We start from the raw sequence: 23,224 nt of genomic DNA, 5'->3' as shown, positions 1-23,224 counted from the left end.
CAAAATGTAGTGAGAAAGCTTAATTTGTTAGGCCAATTAGTTGGTTTAGGAAGGATTAAAAACTTATCTGAATGTGAATTTAAGTCATTGTGTAGATCAGTAGCTAAAAGGGATAAAAAACTTAAAGGCAAATTTTTCTCTTTTTCTTTTCTCGTCTTTCTTTTGTGTTGCATGAGAGTCCGTCGAAATTTCCATGGCAGTCATATGCCTTATAATTTGTTTCCACCTATCTACTTTACCACAAAATTGGTACTATACTAAGAATCTAAAATGTGCATGCACATCTCACTCTCAAGCATAATTCAATTTGGATATTTGATATCAGAGTGTATACTAAAAAATTTCAATTCACAATAACGTCTTACACTTAGCACATGATTCAATATAGATATTCAATCTCAGAACTAGAAAATTCACCTTTCATCTAGTTTAATGGTTGTGATAGGGGTACAATTCCATTAAAATCACTCAGGGTTGCGCCCCAACCACACTAATGAGATTTGTGTCTAGGTGGGTAGTTTCTAAAACTGTAACATCACTATATGCATCATTTGAATTATGACCCATTCACCAAAGTTAATCTAGGGGCAGAAAAAAATACTATAGATAAAATGCATGAAGCATTAAGCAAGTAATGAGCACCAACAATTATCGTCCTTTTTCAAATATCATGAAATAGGCAATAAAGCTTTTTTTTAATTATATAAATACTTTTACATTAAAATTTGAGAATAAAGTGTGTAATCATAAAATATTTCATATACTTTGTGATGATCACATTTTGAATTACGCTCTATGAATCATCCACATCTACAATCCCATTACATGATTAAATGGGTAGAGGATAAAAGTCATACCTTGTACTTCTACCCCTTTGTTTTACACCACTTTGCATGGATGACGTAAATTCATAGTCTTAACACCTAACTTATCTTTTTTTGCACACCAAATGACCCTAATCATGAATCATCAATCTTATGTACTGAATCTATCACTTCGGGTCAAGACTGGCCCATTTACCAGGGCTTCCAACTCCTTGGACTATGCTACACCCATCACTCTATCCATGGGACAAAACTACACACAAGATCTAGTGCTCATGTTTCAAATTCAAAATATATCACTTCTCAAGTTGCCTAGGAATATGACCATTACCTATCAGCTTGCACACCAAAGGTCTCAACTTGTGTATCTGTGATTGTATTCAAGACATCATCTTAGGTTATTTCAATCATCAAAAAAGATCGTTGATCATTAGTAGCTTGCATGTTTGCTGCCAAGATCATTTGGAAGACTTTTGAACGAGTCAAGTCCTTCCTTAGATGGATGGGAGATAGATTTTGTTGTGGGCTCTGCCTTTCAATGACCACTACCTTAACCGTCCTCCCTTTTAGGTCATAAAAGTTAACCTCTTACAAAAAAGACAAGCATTCTTAGTTTCCTTGTCAATATAAAGACAATAGTTATGAAAAAGATAACTATTGATCAATATTTTGTTGGCAAAAGCCCTCCTTTATATGCTGATGCAGGAGCATCCAGATTTACCCGCAATCTTGCAAGCCAAAAAATATTATCAATTTTGGTTTCCTGTCGTTCTCTTCTTTTGGTTGTGTTTATTAGAATATTTAATTATTATTATTTTTAGTTGTGTAATTATTAATGGTCATTCAGTTATATTTTTAGAGTTAGTTATATTTCTAGAGACTTCGTGATAGAACTAGGAGTTTTCTATTTTTAGAGTCAGTTGTAACTGTTGTTAACAGTTAGTCCCAATTTGCACAACTGCCTTGTAATTGCCTATAAAAGGCCTGTTCTTCATTTAATAAAGTACGCTGATTTTTTTTTTCATTTCATGGTATCCGAGCGGGTGACGAGCCTCTAAGAAATTTCTCGTGCCCTAGCTACATGGAAATGGTTTCCAAAAAAAAATTTGATTGTTGTTTTCGGATCATGTCTGAAATTTTTCGAGGGTTTTCACACAATTTGGTTCTATGATTTCTGAGATTATGGATTTTTGCATATATTTTTTTTGAGCTACGTTTTGTGAGCCCAACCCACGTCGAGATTCACTAAGGCACGTTTGTCGCAATTTTCACAGGCTTTTTGACACGATTTTTGCAATTTTTTCTCTCGGATTTTCGGCAAATTATATGCGCGATTGGGTCACAATTTTTTGGATGATATTTGGAGGGGCAACAGAGATTTTTCCTAACCCTGCATTTTTCCCTCTACGTTCTTCACAATCCAGCAATTTTTCTATGCGCGGATTTTTTGTGTTTTATGGGCATCTGTGTTTTTTTTTTGGCAATGCTATTTTTGCGTGCGATTTTTTTGCGGCCGTGCAATTTGTTTGCCACGACTTTTGTGCTCTAGTTTGTGTGCAATTTCCATTTTTTCTCGAGCCAAAAGCTTTTTCTACGTTTTTTTACTACGTTGTGGGCATCTTTCGCAATGGCCATTTTCATGAATTTCTGCAGGTTTTTCGCGATTTTTTCTAGGAGGGGACTGCACAAAATTTTCTGCTGCGAGTAGCGAATTTTTCTATGAACTAGGGTTCTTGACAATTTTTTCAAATTTGTGTTTTTTTGCTATAAATCTGACCTAGGGTTTTCGGCAGAAATTTCTGGGTGTTTACAAAAATTTCTAGGTTGTGTACCTAGTTTTTCAAAAAAAAAATCAGAAGATTGTGGCATTTGTGGCTTTTGTGCAATTTTCTCCAAAAAATCATAATTTTTGTAAAAGGGTTTTACTGTTTTTCCAAAAAAGAGGAAGTTTTGTATTCTGCGCAAATTTTTCTTGGGTTTTGTGTCAAAGTGCTTTGACTAGTTTTGACTTGAAAATCAGATTTTTTTTGAAGTTGGAGTTTGCCTTGTTTTTCATGTATAAGAAAATGGGAGGAATGGTGTCATTAACCAACATCATGTTGGAAGGTAATCGGTGCTTCAACGACAAGAGCTACAATACCTAGAAGCAACAAATGCTTTCTATTTTTTAGTATCGATGTCTTGACCAGATTGTTCTGGGTAAAGAATCTTGTCCTACAATGGCAAGCAACAACCAAACCAAGTTTGATGAGCGTAGCCGAGAAGCAATCATGTTGTTGAAGTTATCAGTCACCACTGATATGCTTCCAAAAGTGCCAGTAAGAAAGTTAATGAAATTTGGGGTCACTTGAAGAATCTTCATAAGACATCTGGCAAGAACCGAGCGTTCTTTCTGAAGAACATGTTCTCAATTATGATGGATGAGAAGATGCAACTACAGGAACATCTTACGAAGAACAAGGAAATACATGACCAGTTGGAGACTATTAGTCGCAAGATGGAGGAAGAGGAAATGGTCGCGATCACACTAAAGAACCTACCCAAATGCTACGAACACTTTATTGAGATGCTCAACAATACCTCCACTAATGTTGACTTGAAGTTTGATGAGTTGTGCAATAAGCTCCTGCAGCAAGCTAGGTGGAGACAACAGTTTGGTAGCAGCGTTGACATGGCCAATGTGGAACAAACGTTTACTGCCAAGGACAAAGGCAAAGGTGAGTCACTATTGTGGTGGACCTGGAGATAACCAAAGGTTTTGTAGAAAGAGGTTGGCTGATCAGAAGTCCAACCACGGAGAATCTTAGGAGCAGGAGTAGACTCATGTCGCAGAGCATTCTGAAGAGAAGGAATCAACCTTCTATGCTTTTTGATAAGCGGTTTTGTCATCAGTCGGGTAGTTGATAGAATGACCATTAAGGGAGGGTATTAGAATATTTTATTATTATTATTTTTAGCTATGTGTTTATTAATGGTCATTCAGTTATATTTTTAGAGCTAGTTATATTTTTAGAGACTTCATGATAAAAATAGGAGTTTTCTGTTTTTAGAGTCAGTTCTAACTATTGTTAACAGTTAGTCCGAATTTGGACAACCGCCTTGTAATTGCCTATAAAAGGCCTATTATTCATTCAATATAGTACACTGATTTTTTTTGGTTTCAATGTTTGCAGATCCTGCAGCATGGTTTTCTTCTTTTGTTTCTGGTTTGACCTCTCTTTATTGGACTATGCTTTCTTACCTTCCAACACTATCCATTCATTCAGCTCCTCAATGTTGCAATAGTTTTTTTCAAGCCAGATGTGAACATCATATGCTCCAATGTCACATAATTCTGTGTGGCTGCAGTCAACGTTGGACGTAGAATTTAAGGCAATTTATCATAATTTCCTAGAAATTTATTCATTTCCGAGTGTAGACGCTTGGTTCTGCTGCTGTTATTTGCTTGTCAGTTACTCTCAGAAATAATATGCTACATTCCTGTATGGCACAACAGTGCATTTCATGTGATCATGGGTTCTGACTAAACAGCTGGGGGTAGTTACATTGTTGGCAGCACGTGATTTAGCGGATATTTAATCTCTGACCAGCAGTTTAAAACAACTACTGTATTTCTGCATTAAGTTAATTCATTTAGGACTGAGCAATCTAATTATCTCTGGGATAAAACGTGGGGTTGACTGGTAGCAGCTATTCTTGAATGCTGGTGGCAGTTGCTGGCAGTATTTTTGAAGTTTTCTGCTGGGCATTAGAGCCTGATTTGGGCTATTGGCCCTTACGAAAAAAAACTGAAGATAGAAGGCGTGAACAACGTGGGAATATATATTATATATAAGTTTTTAGTACCAGGCTAGGCTGTATGTCTACAACAGTCAAAGTTGATAATTCTGAACTGCTCGTAATGTTAGATGTGGCCAGGCAACGCTTTGAGTTTGCAAACTCTGCGAGTACTCCCCGAGTAGCCAAGTACTCCCTATTTTTTTTGCCCCACGAGTTTTTATAGACACAAGAAAAACATGGGTAAAGATGTCCCTGCGGGTAAAACGCTGTTTAAAACATATTTTTCACTTCTTTTTTTTTTGCGATAAAACCATGCATTTTCTCTTTTGAGATGTCAATTTATAATTTAATACACTTTGTAATTGAATTTTGCAAGTATGTATATGTGTGTGTGTGTGTGTGTATATATATATATATGTACTCTTCAAGTCTGAGTCTGCGAACTATGGCTAAAGGAGATGCGAGTCATGTTTTAAGAGATTATGCAATGTTGTAGGACTGTACTAGATTAATTCCATTGAAAATTTAATAATAATAGCTGGTTGGTATATTTTTTGTCTTTATCGTTGAAGTCTGAAACCCTTCACTAGGTCCAGTGGACTAATAACAGCATTACATACTTCTTCGACTAGATTTATCAATACATTGTTGGGGTTTTCAGACTTTAAGGATGTGCGGCCTTGGTTTTTTAATAGCTATAGCCTTCAAACTTGATTATATAATGGTGCGAATTGTGTTTGTAACTAGCTGAAGGTCATTATGGTGATAACGAAAAGAGCTATTCCAAAACCCCGATGATTTGGGGCCAAGTTTATTGCAAAAACTATTTGATTTAGTTATTTTTAATCTTTTTTAGATGTGATTATATTGATGGCTCTTCCAATATATTAAAAATGTGCAGTTTTTTCTATTGAGATCTTCTATATTAAGACTTTTGGATCTTTTATCTAAAGGTCAAAAAAGGAGATTTTACCTATTATGTTGCAAATGGGGACGCCCACTTTTTTCGCTTTCTAGCTTAGTGTTTTTGCTTAGTTTTAGCTTGGCAATAATTTTGTAATATTTAGCCTTTGATTGTGAGAAGGGTTTTCGTCCGGGAAAGAGTGTGTTGAGTGACCCTTGAAGTGAATTAGAGTGCAAAGTTTGTCCTTGAAGGTGTGATCCAGTCAGAAACTCAAGTTTCAAGTCCAAAATCCATGGTTGAGCATCATGATTGTTTATTAAGGGCGAAATTGTGAGGAATGCAAAAGTTGTCAAAAGTTCTAAAATCTTGTAAATTTTGTCAAGGAGAATTGTCGAGAAAGTGTGAGGATTTGGAAAAGGATGCTAAGTGTGGGAAAATAATGAGAATTCAATGTCCTGACAAGGAAAATTCCTTGTCAAGGTCGGTTCTTCCAACCTTGACAAGAAGGGAAAATAAGGAAATTTTGTGAAAATCCTTAGGCAAAGCGCAAAATTCAATCCATGTTGAAATGTGGAATTCAAGGTTGAAATATTGGAATCCTTTTTTGAGATGGGGAACTCCTAAGTTGAAATGCAAAATCCTTGTTCATGACTCCTACCCTCATGGAAAACTTGAAAATCCTTGTTCAAGGCATCACTCCACTTGGAATTAAATCAAAATCCTTATCAATGCCTTAAACTCACTTGGAAAACTAGGAAAAGTCCTTGTCCAACATGAAAGTGCGCCTAGCTGTCTTGGATTACCTCTTGCAAGTTTTCTTTGGCTGAAATGAATCCTTAGTCTAGTTGGAGGTGCACTCAAGCATTTTTTAAAATCATTTTGGATGGGACCTATAGTCCAAAACTACACTCTCCTAGCGCTCTTGTTTGCCCTTGACAACCACGGAATTCCACCCTTGCTTTGTCCTTGTCAAGCATGAAATCCCGCCTAGCATTTTCTTTATTCTTGTCAATTTCTAGAATCCACTCGATGGAGTCCTTGAACATATCTAAAAGGTGCCTTACATTATCCTTGAGTATGCCTCAAATCCACCCTCACTAGTCTCTAACTACCCTTCAAGTGCGCTCTTGGTTTGAATTTGTCCTTGTCTAGTCTAGGTTTGCGCTCACCAACCTTTGTCTCTTGCACTTTCTGGTCCAGAACTATAGGTCCCATGGGACCTACAATCCGGAACTATAGATCCCATGGGACCTATAATCTGGAACTATAGGTCCCATGAGACCTATAATCCTAGACAACTCCTCTTTAGTGCTCCTCTTTGGCAATGATTGCATCTAAAACCCACTCAGCAGTTTGAGACAGTCCCTGTCAGCCTTGCAAATGCGCTTGACAGTCCTTGTATAGGTTGTAAATGCACTCAGCAGTCCCTCTCAAGGTCTAATTCCCGCCAATGATTGCATGAGCAAGTGATAATTCTGACCTGCATTGCATTACCCCCTTTAAATTTTGCCATCAAATGCATGACTACTCCTGATTTTCGCTCTGCAGAGCACAAATACCTCTGATTTCCGATTTGCATTGCATGACTTGATTGACGTGATGAAGAGTGGGAGAGCCAACTTGGATAATGGGATCCTTCCAAAATGTGTAAATTGAAATAAAATGTAAAATTATGGAGTGAAATACAAGCATTAGGCCAAGCCTTTGCCAAGTGTGAGGTGTTTCATGAGAGACGTATAAAGGGAAATCATACAAGTCATTTTACATTGCAATTCAAGTCCATTCAGAGCTGAATAAAAGAAGCAGAGCAGAAACAAATTCACAACAAAGAAGACAAGCAAGTAACAGTAGATAGATCCGAACAAGAATATTAGATTTTTGTTGTGACATACTCACACATCGCCCCATTGCAAATGGGGACCCTACTTTTTTGCTTTCTGAGGTTTGCTTTCTAGGTTTTTAGGGTTTGTCTGTTAGCCTTTGCATGTTGAGTGTTGCCAAAGGGATCACTAGAATGGCAGGCTCTGCTTGAGCCAGGGTGAGTCCACAGGGCCCTAGAATTAGGGTTTCTTTGAGAGTCTTCCTTAGGGCCTGGTTTTGCTCTTGTTGCTAATTGTGTCTTGCTTGGTGAGTGAGTATCATCCTTGAAGGTATGAGCTAGGTCAAGTTGGTGAGTGATGAAGTCTGGAATGTCATCCTGATCTTCAAATGCCCTGAAATTTCGCTAAGTCTGGAATGTCTTCTTGATCTTGAAATTTGACTAAGTCTGGAAAACTGAAGAATCCTCCAAAAACTAGATTTTGCATTATAACTCCTGGTGGTCCGAAACCACTCTCAAACATCCTAACAGTATATATGGAATATAACTTTCTTATACTTAAATGTTATATTCCATACATGAATCCTGATGGAGAGACCAAAATGTCAAATTTCGCTCCTGACCCTTCCAAAGGGTCCAAAGCGAATTTCGCTCCTGACACTTCCAAAGGGTCCAGAGCGAAATTCTCCATAAGACATTCTACATTGCCCAAAGTCATGAACTAGCTCATTCCCAGGCATTTGTGAAGGCAAAACACTTATTTGGAGTGAAGAAATGTGAAAATGAAGTCAGGATTTGAGCCCAAGGAAGAATTTCGCTCCTGACCCTTCCAAAGGGTCCAGAGCGAAATTCATGTAAAACCCTATTTTTACCAAATTCTTGGGCTAGATGTCAACTTGAAGAGCAAATTCATGTGATCATGATGGAAGGAAGACTAACGAAGTTTGTCCAACGTATGAAGAGAAAATAAGTGAGAAATTAGCTCAAAAAGTGAATTTCGCTCCTGACCCTTCCAAAAGGTCCAGAGCGAAATTCTTAGAAGTCACCTTTTTCCCCTTGTTTGCACTGAAAAACCTTGTTCCTTGGGCATGGTAAAGGCAATTTGATATGTTCTAGCCCTAGGGAGTGATTGAAGGAGTTGGAGAGTGTGGATTTTGTCTAAAACATGAATTTCGCTCCTGACCCTTCCAAAGGGTCCAGAGCGAAATTCACCTTTACCTCTATTTTGCTCTTTCATATGGCCAAGTTTTGGATTTTTGAGGCATAGTTGAGGAGGCATGGATGCATGTTTGCCTTGGAGAGGAGGTTTAAGACTACAAAATGATGGAAATTAGCCTAAAGTTGGAATTTCGCTCCTGACCCTTCCAAAGGGTCTAGAGCGAAAATCCTCATAACCCTCATTTCCTTCCTAATTTTGGCTAAGTGTTGGTCTCTAAGGCATGTTGGAAGGTGGATTGATCTGTTCTTGCCTTCGGGGATGATTGAAAGCGTTGAAAAGTGAGGATTTTGTCAAAGAATGGAAATTTCGCTCCTGACCCTTCCAAAGGGTCCAGAGCGAAATTCCTTACAAACCTATTTTTTAACCTTGCTTGGGCTTAAAACCTTGTTCCTTGAGTGAAGAATGATGAAATTTTACCTTGCAATGAAGATTGGGATTGAAAGGATGAAAAATTAAGTCTAGATAGGGAAATTCGCTCTTGACCCTTCCAGAGGGTCCAGGGCGAAATTTCACAAAACCACCTTTTTTCTCAATTTTATGCTATAAGTCAAGTGTGGGTCAGGATGAGATAGGATTGGAGGCGTCCTTGAGCATGACTTTGACTTGTTGGTGATCTTCAAACTTGAAGGAATTGAGAAAAAACATGAATTTCGCTCCTGACCCTTCCAAAGGGTCCAGAGCGAAATTCCTAGGATCACCTATTTTCCTTGCAAATCAAGTTAAGTTTTTTGGTTTTTTATGGTCTAGATAGGAGTGAGGTGATGTATCCTTGGTCTTGGGGGTGGATTGGAGTTGAGAGAATGAAGGAATTAAGCTCAAATCATGAATTTCGCTCCTAACCCTTCCAAAGGGTCCAGAGCGAAAATTCTACAATCACCTACTTTCCTTGCAAGACAAGTCAAACTTTGGGTTTTTATAGCTTGGATGAGTGTGAAGAAGTGTTTTCTTGCCTTTTGAGGTTGATTCAAGTTGAAAGGATGGAGGAAGAAGCCTAAAACAAGATTTTTGCTCCTGACCCTTCCAAAGGGTCCAGAGCGAAAAACCCTAAAACCATCTTTTTCTCCAAAATTTGGGTGAAGACTGGCTTAGGCCTAGGTGAGAAAAGCTCTTTGGATTGCCCTTGAATGATTTTTTATCACCAAAAATGCAAATTTTGAGCTAAGACTTGAATTTTGCTCTTGACCCTTCCAAAGGGTCGAGGGCGAAATCCATTATAGGTCTTGTCCCTGGCCATGATTTCTAGCGAAATTCTCTTTTCTGGTCATTTTGAAGTCAAACAAAATGTTGCAAACATGGGAGAAGGATCCAAGGATAAGAGTCCAAGTATAGAAAGTGAAAAAGATAGACCTTGGTGAAGGAAAACAAGCAAATCATGAATTTTGCTCCTGACCCTTCCAAAGGGTCTAGGGCGAAATTCACCAAATGTCCTTTTTCTTCCAAATTTGTGCTAGACCAAGACAGTGATCAAGGTAGATTGGGCTTAAAGATTGCCACAAGAATGTCTTAGAAGGGGTTGTGAGTGAAAGAAGCGAGTGTTTTGTCCATGATCAAGAAATTTGCTCCTGACCCTTCCAAAGGGTCTAGGGCGAAATTCTCAATTTCACCTAACTTGCTCATGATAAAGGTCAAAGCATGGATCCCTAGGCTTTGGAGGAAGGAAAGCTATCATATGTTTGCCTTGGGAGGAATTTTAGAGTAAACAAGTGATAGAATTATCTTGGAATGCAAAATTCGCTCCTGACCCTTCCAAAGGGTCCAGGGCGAAATTCTTATAGGGCCTGTCCCTGGGAAGGATTTCAAGAGAACTTCTTTTTGATAACTCTTATTGATGATTTAAGGTGGAAAACGCTATGTTAGAATGAATATATTATGTGTCCTTAATCATCTTATGGTTTGTTTTGCAGATGAAAGAAGACCAGGCCTGGACAAGGACGACCAATTCGCCAGCTACCTCCAGAACCTTCACTTTGCCACACTAAGGAACCACAAGATGACAATGAAAGGCGTTGCCAGCATTTCAAGGAAAGGTACACCACCCATCCATCACGTCAAAGACAGAGGAGAATCAAATAAGGTCAGTGCAAGGGTCCGTTGAAGAAGCAGATAGTCTCAGAAGAGTTAATCAAAGTTAGCTTCTCAACATCATCAAATTCAACATCGACCAAGTTACAAGTGTCAGACAAGGTGGCATCCTAGTCATCACTCCTCCAGTTGGATTGGTCAACCTCGGCGTGTCCAGATTCAATGTACCTGACTCATCGGGGACGACACAAACTTCGAGGCACCTACCCCTGCTTCCTATTGGTCCTCACCCTTGGAATGTAATTTTCTAATTGGCTAAGGAAGTTTGTTGTAACAAACCCTAATTAGGGTTTCTATCTTGTAATCCTAGCCATTGATTCTAAATCAATCAGAGCCGTCTATTTGTAAAGGGTTTCTCTATATAAGCCCTAGCTCCTCTTTTGTAAAGGTTAATAGTTGGTTAATAGAGAATGGATAGTAGTGAATAGTCAAAGAATAGGAAATAGTTAGAGTAGAATAGAAAGAGAAGGCAAAGATTGTTGCCAAGATGTTGCTGTAAAGGACTTGTAAACTTCATTGAAGAAATGGTGAATTCTATGGGTCGGTTCAACAATTTGCATGGTCTCTATACTTCTCAAATTTGATTTCATGCTATTAGATGAGTGGAAGAAATGTGTATGATTGATGGTGAAATTTGTATATCCATACTACTAGCAGTTTGTTGATTGCAGACTTGCCTTGTGTAGTCAACTGGAGTCATTCAGCTTAAGCTTAACTTCAATTGTCGCTTCTTCATTGATATGCATCAGCCTGATGGTGTCTATGCCTATAGAGGTGATCTGAACATCATAAAGCTTTCCTCAGAAGATCACACTAACCTTGTGGAGATGGTCCTGGGATGTCAAAGCAAGACTTAGTTAGAATTTCATCAAAGGTCATTCATTGCTCCTACATTCTTAGTGTTAGAATTAGATCCTTCCCTCGCCCTTATCCTTTTTTTCCTTTTTCAAAATCTAGGACCAGTAAAATCTCACGTTCCAACAATATCCAAAGCAAATCAGACATTCAGGACATCAAGTGTAAGTCCCCTTGTGATTCCAGCAAAATCACATCATACCACAAAGAGCTTATCCACACGTAGAGAACCTACATACAAGAACCTTGGAGTTGCCTCAATTGATCCTTCGGCGAAATCTTCAGCAGTCGGGAAACTTTGTTCAAGAGAGGATAAGGTACCTTTAGGTATTTTATTCTGTGTTTGGTCGTGTACAAAAGACACATCAACAATTTCAAAGACTGGAATACAAAGAAAAAGGTGCTTGATGTTATGAAGGATTGGAATAAAATGAGGAGGCAACCTCAATAGCAGAAAGAGGGGCAATCTTAGAGGAAAAAACAGTTATTTGTTTTAAGATTTGAGAGATTTTCATCAGTGATCTAAGTGTTTTCCGGATTCAAAGTGTTACTTTCAGGGTCCTAGAGGGGTTTGTGAAACAATTTTCACGAATTATTGATGGTGCTGATTGATGTTGTTCACAAGTTTTATTGAAGACTAGTTATCCTGAAAATTCCTTTTAAGTTTTTCAAATGTGAATTGATTATGCAAGGTTAAACTTTCATTTTATTATCATAATAATCTTGCCTGTCATTAACATAAGGGTTTCATTTATAATCATGATTCAAAGTGTTCTCTTCCTCTTTCTTTTTCAGGTTTTGATGCAAGGAAGGATTGCTTTGCATGATGAAGAAGGATTCCACAAAATGGAGCCAAGGTTTACATTCCAAGGCAAAGACATGATTAATATTTCAAAGATGAAGTCAAGGAGAAAGATAATCATAAGGAGGATTCCCAAACATGAGAATGAAATGCAAAGCATCACAAAGATGAAGATTCCTGAACATGAAGTTGTGAAAGTAAAATGTGATCAAGGAAAGAAGATAGTTTCAGAAGAGTTAATCAAAGTTAGAAACTTGATCAAGGTGATGCAATGTTGAGTATCAAGAGATATCTACACTGAGGGCCCGATCATCATTAACCAATTTAGTGATGCCAAGTCAGCATGTCTAGGTGCATTGAACCTACCTCATCAAAGGAGGAGAAAGTGACATGTGGCACTACATCCAATATTATTCAATGTACCTAACCTCATTTCTCATTGGCCCAAATTCAAGGGAAGGACATGTGTCCAAAATGTTGTAATGATTTCATTGCTCAAATATTAAATGTAAGGTGGTGGTTGTTGTAACTACCCCAATTAGGGTTTCTATTGAATTATCTCAGCCTTTGATTTCAAGTCAATCCGGGCCCTTCATTTGTAATCAAGACGTCTATATAAGGTTTTACCTTCTCATTTGTAAAGGTTAATAGAGAATAGATAATTAGGAATTAGAAATAGTAGTATGAGGACGAGACAAGAAATTGTTGCCAAGACTATGGTGGAATTAATACATAGCTTTCATTGAAGATATGGTGGATCTCTATGTGTCGTTTCAACATTTTGCATGGTTTCTACTTCTCAAATTTTAGTTGAAGTTCACTGATTGTAATGGAGAAATGTGAAGATGTTTGATGGAATTCCGGTTCATACAATTTGTAGTTTGTTGACTGCAAATTGCAGTGTATGGTTAGTTTAAACCTAATTTATCACTAATTCAATTGTTGATGTTCATTTGGATTGCGCTGGTATTGAGTATTTGGAAGAATGTTTTGCAATATGAAAATCCTTTGTTACCTTTGGAGATTGCATCAGTTTTGTGTAGTTGTTTCTTCATGGCGAAGCAAGCCTTGATTTATGGAATCCATCTATCTACGCACTATCTATTATCATCATTGTCCTTAGGTTTAAATCAGATTTCTCCAACTTTATCCCTTTTGTCTTTCATTTTTCAAGTGAGTTTAGAATCCAAGTTCCAATTCCAACAAAACGTAAGTCCCTTTGTGTTACCAGCAATATCACATCATACTCACTGAGTCCATCCAGCATATAAAATTGATTGTTCGCATTGTAAACCTTGGGGTTGCCTTATTTGATCACAAAGTTTAGCATTTGAGGTTTCCTTGTTCAAGAGAGGATAGAATACTTAGTATTTTATTATGTGTTCGAGGTGTATCATAAAAAACACATCAACATTACCCTTCTCATTGTAATCTACCTATTTCATTGCTAGGTGGGTTTTCATTTTATAAAAGATAAGATTAATTGTCATTTCTTGATGTTCATCTTTTGCTTAAATCTGTTGCCTTATTTTGCATTTGCATTTATTTTATTATGTACATACACACACATATATATAGAGACACACACATATATTGTTGCAGATATTTCTAGCAATCTCGGAAGTCCTTGAGATGTAACTCAAATACTCTGACATGGTGTGTTTACTCTCGCAATAGCTCAATAATAAATGACAACTAGAAAATAAGTTTCAGCAAAAGCTTATGCAGCAGATGATCTGCATTTTCTAGGAGCTCCTAAACAATCAACCTCTAACTCTATTCTTGGTACCATCCTAACTGCCCAGCTTACTTTCAAGTTGGACACCAAGATTTCCATTCAACATTTCAACAACACAATTGATAGGGATCAGTTGAAATCTTGGATTTATGATAGAAAGGCATACTTCGAGGCACAAATGATAATAGAGTCACAGAACAATATAGTTGTTGAAGTTCATACAAATCACCAAGCCCTCAATCACTAGACATCTCATGTTCAATTTCTAGCCACAACAAGCAGCTAGCTACTGCCACTTACACAAACCTTCAAAGAGGCTATCTAGAAGCATTTTTTCCCTTACCCTCTTTAGAATAAAAGAGAGTCTTCAGAATGTTGGCTTCATCTTAATTAAGCAGCAATCCAAGAACATATCAATCAATTCAACCACTAGAGAGTACAAACAAGAAGTTTTGCCACATTGGCCTCATCTTTGTCAAGAATCTAAAGACCCTACGCAATACCACATTGATCAATTTAATCAACTTTCAGTCAAGTTGGAGGTACAAGATCAGATAAGGTTCTTTGCAACAAGTTTGTCTCTAAGCTACATTTACATCCCAAAAGAAATTAGCACTATTTGCCACCAAGTCTTAGAGCACACTTTTCAACATTCTGTGAAAGCCAACTCCAAGCAACAAAATGGACCTCCAAAGCCCAAGAACTCTCTTACATCCGAAAAGACACATCATCTACCCCTACTAGATTCTTTAACCTTGACTACTCATTGTCAAAGAAAGGAATTCCTCACAAAGTAATTTAGTTAAAGGTTTCAATCCACCCAGCAATGGTAAGAAGTATTATACTTATCACAAGTGTACTAGACAATCTTTTGTTAGTCCTAACAAATCCTTCCGCATGTTCTAGAAAACTACTCATATACAAATCTAATCTGTAAATGCTCTTCTTATAGTCAAGACTCAATATACTTCACTACACAGATACCTTAAATATCATGTTGTATACATACTGCCGAATTCGTGTATTTGGTCAATCAATAATAATTCATCTATACAGCAAATATGTACAGAGCAGATCATACACACAAGAAACCAAGCTTTATGTGTAAAAATTCCTCGAGTAGAAAAACTCCAAAAAAAAGGTTGCAACTTTATTTCCTTCAAAATATGATGCTCACAAGTACAAACAACAATGAATCGGACAATTACTTGCATATCATTCAAAACACCTACAACCAAGCTACTTATATCTCCATGAGGAATTCTCTTTTCTTAGCTTGTTATGGCATCCAATAATTGTTCCCTGTAATGGTTTTGTCTCTTTTCTGCTCTTCTCTTGTTTGTTTCACCCCTTATCTACTGCATAGCAACTCTGCTCTTTATGGAGTAACCTCATGCTTATAAAAATACCCATCTAGAGTGCTTCTCCTTGGAATATTTCTCCCTCAAGTGTTTTAGTACCCTACTCTATTCCTGCTTTCAAGTTTGGCCCTTCCCCTCACTTTGCAGGGATAGAAGCACCCTTGGATACCACTGGACTAGGCTGATAATTTGTCAACTGCCCGTTTGAATTCCCCAATGCCCAACTCAAGTAACACTTCATCTTCACAAATGAAGTGGAAATTTTGCACCAGGTAGTAGCTGCCAGCTTTATCACTGGTCCTGATATATAACTGCCAAAAATCAATCATTACAGCCGAATATAAGAATAACCCACCTCATCTCCACAATTGAAGTGGAAACTTTGCACTATGTAGTTGCTGATGTCTTCATCACTGTTTTTGATACATACTGCTGGAAATCAGTAATTACCGCTGAATATCAAAACTCCTACGTGATGAGATCCGTTATGATAATACAAATTGCATTACTTCTCTAGTTACTAAGAATTTATGGCCTCCTGATCCTGTGATTGAAAACTCTGCTTCATTGAATCAGCTGCTTTGTAAAGAAATGTGTTAACTGGCCACCACTGGATTCAGCATTTTCACTCTATCAACAAACTTTCAGGCATCAGATGATTCAAGGGATAGATTGCAGAAATTTAAGTTTTCATTTGTTCAATGTTGATATAAATGTTTGGTTGTGCAGTATCATTATTTTACTTGCTGAAGGAAGTGGATTCAAAACTACATGACTTGATCCAAGCAAAATTTACACTCACTGGAACAAAAGCATAAATTATCAGAGGACATAGTGTGTATACATATAACTGGATCAAGTTTCTCAGCAAAAAAGGTCTCTCTAGACATAAATTGATTGAAATTTTAACCACCTCTCCATTAATATACTCTTGTTGAAAGACAACAAACCCCCAATATAATTGGTTTTGAACACTAAGTATTCTTTTTGGCCTGTATCTGGAATCCATTGTACTAACATTTCTCAATACCACTTGAAGGTATTCTCGTTCAAAAGTGGAAGTCGTTGCAAAGGATTTGTTCTTCGAGTCTGAATTACATTCGCCAGTACATAGACATGAATCCTCGGCAAAAACAGTCCACATACACATGAATTGAAATTCTGACAACCACGCATTAAACTCGTCCTTAAGAAAAAAGCATTAAACCTTGACGTGTTTTTTCTTTGAAAGCACCTAACAAATATTCTTATTTTTCTAGATCCCAGTGTCAAAATCTTTCAATAGCACTTGCATGTCTTTCAGGTAAATTTTAAGAGTCGTTGCAAGACAGATTCTTCCAACAGTCAAAATTACCTTCACTCGTAAAGAAACATTAGTGCTGAGCAGAAACAGTCTGCATGCATAAAAACAGATCAGAAAGACACTTCAAACCCTACGAAAATTCGTTTCTTCTGCGATATAGAAAACGATATACTGCTCTCTTTTGGTTTTATCTGAATTCCACTATGTTCTTTTTTTCATAGCACCTGTGGTTCTTTGTAATCAATTCCAAAGTCATTGGAAAGAAAATTCTTCAATAAAACGTTCCTGTACAGAAGTCAACATACAACAGATTTGCCGTGTTTGAACAAAAAAAAATAAGAATGTGACAACCAATCCAAATGTCATCACAGGCGAATTTTCAACCTAATCAATAACATTTAAGTTTGCACCAATTGGCATAATAAGAAACCTTCACAACAGAAAGCAGATGAAAATTATATAGAAACAATCAACAGAAACAAATAATACGCATTAGTTTCGACCTCATCGTATTCCATCTTGAGAAATAAAACTACACTCAAGGATTCGAACCTGGGCGGACGGATGACGAAATTAACGAGCTGTTCCATGGATTGCGTGCCTGCAGAAATTTAGCGATCCCTCCCCTCCTTTCACCTCTTTAAGATTAGCAGGTGATAAAGAGTCCTGCTACTGCGCAATTTGTTAGATGCCGACTCCTGTAAAATTCAATCCGTACTTACCATTTAACAAAACACTATCTACTCTTCAAGATAAACGATGGAATCGATTTCATTTGTTTAGCTTTTTGTCAGATTTCAACGTCCGCCTGCAAATAATTGGGGATAGCGCGCGACGGCAATTGAGGTAAATTAAGAATTCTGTGAACAAACGGACGTTAGTATAGGGGTAGTTTTTAAATTGAATTCGATACTTCTTGTGCCGTCCAAGTCACTGATGGACAAGGACGTGTATCCGAATTGCACCCTTTGATTTCAGAACCCCTCAAAATATAAGCAACGATCTCGTCCACCGGATGCCCAAGGAAGCTTGGTTTTTAATTAAACTAAATAATTGTCTTTTTTGGTTCGCTGAAAGATTCAGGTTTATTCTTAGATTTTCTCAATTATCTTCTAAAAGAGATCTCAACTACCTCGCGCTTCTTCAATGGACAACATCATTTGGTTTGAGATTAAGAAATACTCTTGGTGTATAGCTGGAGGAGCTTGGTAGGTCACATATTAAATATTTATGGATTCTTTTCTATTAGTCATTTTGATTTGTGTGTTTGGTTTGTTAGGTTTCATTTTATGAATATGAAAAGAATATCTAAGTCAAAGAGCTTTAAAGAGAATCTATTATGCATTTTTTATTTGTAAAATTATTTTAGGTGCATTTCATGTTTATAAGGTGTCTTCAAATCTTTCATAAAGAATTATAAAGCTAATTCAATTAACAAGTTCAAGGAGAACATGACCCTTATGATTCAACAAGGTAGATCAAGTGTTTTTAAGCATCACCACTCCTTGCACAAATCTAGATATGAAAAGGTAAAGGAAAACAACTTACAATAGTTGACTGTATACCAAGTTGATCCCATGTTTAGTTTAGATCTACGGTTTTAGTTTAGATCCTTAGACAAAAAGGTCAAATCTATATGTGTGTAGATTTAAATATAACATTGTTTTTATATAGAAGTATGAGATGATCATCCATGCAAGTGCTAAAATTCTAGTTGTGTGGCAAATCAATTCCAAATATCTTTAGTTTAGAGGGGTGTCAGTTGAAATATATAGCAATGTTTGCAATAGGATATCATTCATATGGCTTGAGAAAAAAAAAAATTTAATTATTTTAATTATGTACATAAAAAAGTGAACATAAAAGAATAACTTTAACTAATTTAAGTTGCTTGATTAACCATCAAATACAACACTCAAAATGAAGCATAAAAAGACACAGCATACCAAAAAAAAGCATAAAATTATACCTTAACTATGTCTTCTCCTTTTCATACCAGCATGGTGTGGATGTGTCCAAAAAGTTTATTTGATGAATTTGCTTTGATATGTAAAGTGTCCAAAACAATAGCATAATAATACATTCAAACACTTAATGATAATGGTGAGGCTCCTCTCAATTTATAGAGTTTAGACCCAAAAGATGGAGGGCGGAGATTAAAAATAAAGATCAAAGGCTCTTATTGCATGAAACTCCTTGAAGGATACAGAGATGACAAATGGCACATATTGATTGGTGATGATAGAGGTTTCCAAGATTTGTAGAGGATATATGGTGGGAAACGGGCTTTGAAAAAAGGTGAATGGTGAGGATCCTAAGGTACTTTGAAAGTATATCCAAAAGTGAACTTTTCATCTTCCCATGCCTCAAATACATGAGAGAATTTTTAAATTTTGTATCTACTATCTCTCAAAGTACATGGGAGAAATAAAAAAATAAGATTTTAGATTAATTGAATACCCATAGCACATGTCCCAATTTATAACAAGATGTACACATCATGTTAGGTGGATCCACATGGAAAAATAGACAAGTAAGCCTTGACTAATCATCAATTAAGTGTGCAAATAATTATGATTAGGGTTATATAATCAAGTGACAAATCAAAATTGTATAAAATGACAAATTAAATAAATATGAAAATTTATTTAATTTAAAATGGTATATGAAGTTAGACCATAGAAGAAATAGAAATAAATTGAATTTAGATGAAAACAAAAAATTAAAAAATAGGGGAATTATTAATTAAACAATAAAATATTATTTAAAATAATAGATTGAAAATTGGATAATTGGTCAAATGTAATTTTATAGATAGAGTTGATCACTAGTAGATATCTATGATAAATATTTAGAAAGACTAGTAATACATAGATAAAATATAGTGTAATAGATCAATGGAAAACTTAAACCATCTCTAACAAAAAAATGTAATATAATAAAACTCAAAACTAAGTCAATTTCAAAAGAAATCTATAATATAAGTGTTTCTATCACTAGTTTAGATATCTTAAATACATCTATCTAAAAAACATTTATGTTATTTTATTTTATTTACATTGGTTAAGTTAGTTTTATATTTTTAGTTTTTTGAATATATGTCGAATATGTTTCAGTGTTAGTTTACATTTATATGATCATAACATGAGATTCTTGAAAGAAAGTAATGTAGAAATGATTCCTACACTAATATTCTAAGGAGAGTGTTGTGTAGGTGTATGTGAAGAAAATCCTTTAAGAATAAAAATCTCACATTCCAAAGTAGGTCAATGTATTGTTCAATAAATCACAATTAGAATACACTTTCAGATAAATCCTTCATAAGCATATTACCAACCAGAGAATTGGATGAATTTTTTATAGCTTAATAATATCTACATAATTTCTACACACAATCTCCATCTCAAGCATCTAATTTATAGAAGATATAAAACCTAAAAACACCAAATGATAATTAGAAATTCATGAGCTAAAATCACTAAAAAAAATATGCCCAAATTATCTCACAACCAAAGATCTCTTATGATGTGTCATAATATGCATCATAAAATTGGTCAACAAGTGTAACTATTGATATTTTTATCATCTTGGTCTAAGTAATTCCTAGGACATTATTGAAAAGCCTTACAAAGTCGTATTTTTCAGTCTAAATGTCTTTAAAGGTCTTAACTCATGTACAAAAAGGCACGAGTAATTTTTAAAATAGACCTTAGGCACTCAAAAGAAAGATGAAATTCTAATGCATTAAGTCCCCACACTAGTTTAAAGGGAAAAGGAGAAAATTTTAGGGTTGAAGACCACATTTCGTGATAGTTGAAAGAGTCTTCTTAAACATTGGCATAGGAGAACACATGATTGCTAAGAAGGGGTATGTTGCAAAGATCATGAAGGAGACATGGCACGTTGTTGGAAGGTTAGAGCAATTCTAGGCATTCATGGTTCTCATCCACACTGGAAAACATTCATATTTTATTCACATATTTTGCTAAGTATACCTTGAAATATGTCATATATTGTCAAGAATTTGAATATTATCTCAAGATATTGGAGAGATTGTGTGAATTTTGGATGTGGAGTTTTGTTCGAAATACATGAGTTTAATGGAACCCTAACTACCATAGGAAAAACCTCAATACTAACAACAAATTGTTAGATATATTTTGGATGTTTGTAAAAGTCCATAGTTGTCATTGGTCTTAAAGTTTGATATAGGTGTGGTTGGGCTAATAGAGTGTGACTTATTTGAAGAAACACACACACTTATATGGTGAGGAGGGTGAAATAGTATAAGTCTATTTAAAATTTTACTTATTTAAACTTTATAAATCACAATGAGGCAATCAAAAACATAACATAAATAGGAGGCTTTGGTGAAGTTTTTCACTGTGATTTTTGCTTCTTCTGCCTATGGCTCTATTGAACCTCTTATTTTTTAAGCAAAAGAGGCAGATCTTGTGGGTGCATCAAAGGTGGAATTTTTTTATTCATGTGGTCTTTTCTAAGGTTGTCAGTGATTGCTTTATGTTCACTAGGAGTGTAGTGGTTTTGGGTTTTGGTTGCAATGGTTATTGTTGTGCCATTTTGGGTTTTCTTCTTCAAATGCTTTCCTGTACTTTTGTGTTGTGTCTGACCATTATGGAATTGGATGATGTTGTTTTAGTAGTGACCTATGGTTGCTTGAGATCCTATTTTGGGGGGTTTTGTGCTTTATTTTCCTTTCCCATGATATTGCGTAGGGCCTCTATTCCTTGTGGGATGGCCTCTTCGTTGGTTTTTATCTTTGGTGCCACCTCTTTTTATTTTTTTTGTGTTGTTGGTGGTAGTTTTGCTAGGGTTTGGTCCCTGTTTGGTGTGGTTGAAGCTTTTTATGTCCCTTTTGGGGCTTGCCTCCTATTTTTTTTTTGGGTATGTGCTTCTACTATGCTCATCTTTTCATGCCCTTTTTCTAGACAGTTTGTTGCTACCAATTTTCAAGGGCATATTTTGCCTATCTATTTTCCCTATTTTTTGTTAAGGGATGCTTCTGGTTTTGGGGTTTTGCTCAACCTTATTAGATCCTAGTGGTTTAAAGTTTTATTTATTCTCAATTTGGCCTGTGTTTCTCTTCCTTTGGTTCATTTCTATGTGACTATTATGGAGGTGGCATATTCACCTATTGAGATGGGGAATATACTTATGGCTAAGGATAGGGTTTGGCTCTTTCTGCGCCTTTCCTCATCTTTTTTGGTTCTTATTGAGGTGGTGTCATCTTCTATGGAGGAGGAGATTTTCCTAGTAGGAGAGGTCAAGGAAGTTATTATGTGAGGGCTTACCTTTTCTTTGGCTACTTGGATGTGGGGTTGGATCGAGCATGGCTCTTCATCTGGGTGGTTTCTCCCTTTGTTGTTCCTATTGAGGTGGGTACCTCTTCTATTGAGGTGGAGAGGGGATATGTAGGAGAGGTGAGGACTTATTGTATGTGGGCCTTTGTTGACTATTGCAGAATGGTTTTAAGATCATTTTAAAACCTAATGTGAAGGTTTGGGGGGGCCTGTCAAAACCCTCTATTCCTCTTCATGCTCTTGGTTGTTTGGGAGGTTCATTTTTTTCCTGTTAGTATATTATGTATTATCTTTATGTCACTAGAAGTGAAGGTTATAGGAGCCTTGTTAAAACCCATTATTAAGGTTAAGGAATCCAAAAAAAACCCTTTGCCCATGATTGTTTCAGTAGTTTGGATTGATGGCTCCAACCTTTTTTTTTACAACTAGTTCTTCAATGCTTTTGGTTGTATTAGTTAACTATGAGTTGGTTATTGGTTTCCCTTGTTTTATCTTGTTGCAAGATTGTGCAAGAGGGTTTCGGTTCCCTACAAAAATTGAGGGTTTCGAGTCCCCCTCAAAACCTACTTTTCTCTTAATCAGAAACCTTATTTAAATCTTCTTAATATATCTTTGAAAAAAATTCAATAAATTTGCTTCAATGTCTCTCAAAAAAGACCTTAAATAATTTTCATAAATCTACTCAAAAACTTCTTGCAAATTTTCTTGAAAACTTTCCTATATATACTCTTCATGCAAATAATTATTCCTTTAATTTCTTGACATTTACCCTCAAAACATCTTCTATATAGACCTTGTTAAAAAAACCCTTCATCAAATGAGGTGACTCCTCCAAGGAGTTTGGCTAAGGCAAGAAGAAATAAATTTAATTTGCTTCCCTAAGATGGGTGCTCAAACCAAGGGGGGTCATCCCTCTTTGGGAGACCCAGAATAAATTATTTCACTTATTTTAATTTTCTTAAATGGGGTGAACAAAGAGGGGGAGTTGTATCCATACAAAAATTTATTTATTTTCATTTTTTGAATCTTCTCCAATTGGGTGCTATACATGGGTTAGCCTGCGCAAGCAATAATTATTTATTTACAAACTAATTATCTCATTCTTGCCAAACAAAAATCTTGATAATAGTGTCATAAATTCGGCATAAGCTAACCTCCATCAGTTTCACCATTGACTTACCCTTTGACATCAATGATAATAACCCAATAATCTCCC

The 23,224-nt window shown here is 36.2% G+C and overlaps 1 protein-coding gene across 1 annotated transcript in view; it reads right to left on the bottom strand.

Annotated features, from left to right (window-relative positions):
• The window catches only part of LOC131065832 (uncharacterized), a 187,081-nt gene extending 169,400 nt beyond the window's left edge, over positions 1 to 17,681 (bottom strand). Inside the window, exon 1 of the mRNA XM_058000469.2 lies at positions 17,240 to 17,681. Coding sequence (XP_057856452.2) covers positions 17,240 to 17,277 — 38 coding nt within the window. The 5' untranslated portion in view covers positions 17,278 to 17,681. The remainder of the gene's footprint in view (positions 1 to 17,239) is intronic.
• Positions 17,682 to 23,224: the final 5,543 nt, after the last annotated feature.

This window comes from Cryptomeria japonica, chromosome 6 (genome assembly GCF_030272615.1).
Source record: "Cryptomeria japonica chromosome 6, Sugi_1.0, whole genome shotgun sequence".
NCBI lineage: Eukaryota > Viridiplantae > Streptophyta > Pinopsida > Cupressales > Cupressaceae > Cryptomeria > Cryptomeria japonica.
This window is presented reverse-complemented; position numbering and strand designations above follow the sequence as displayed.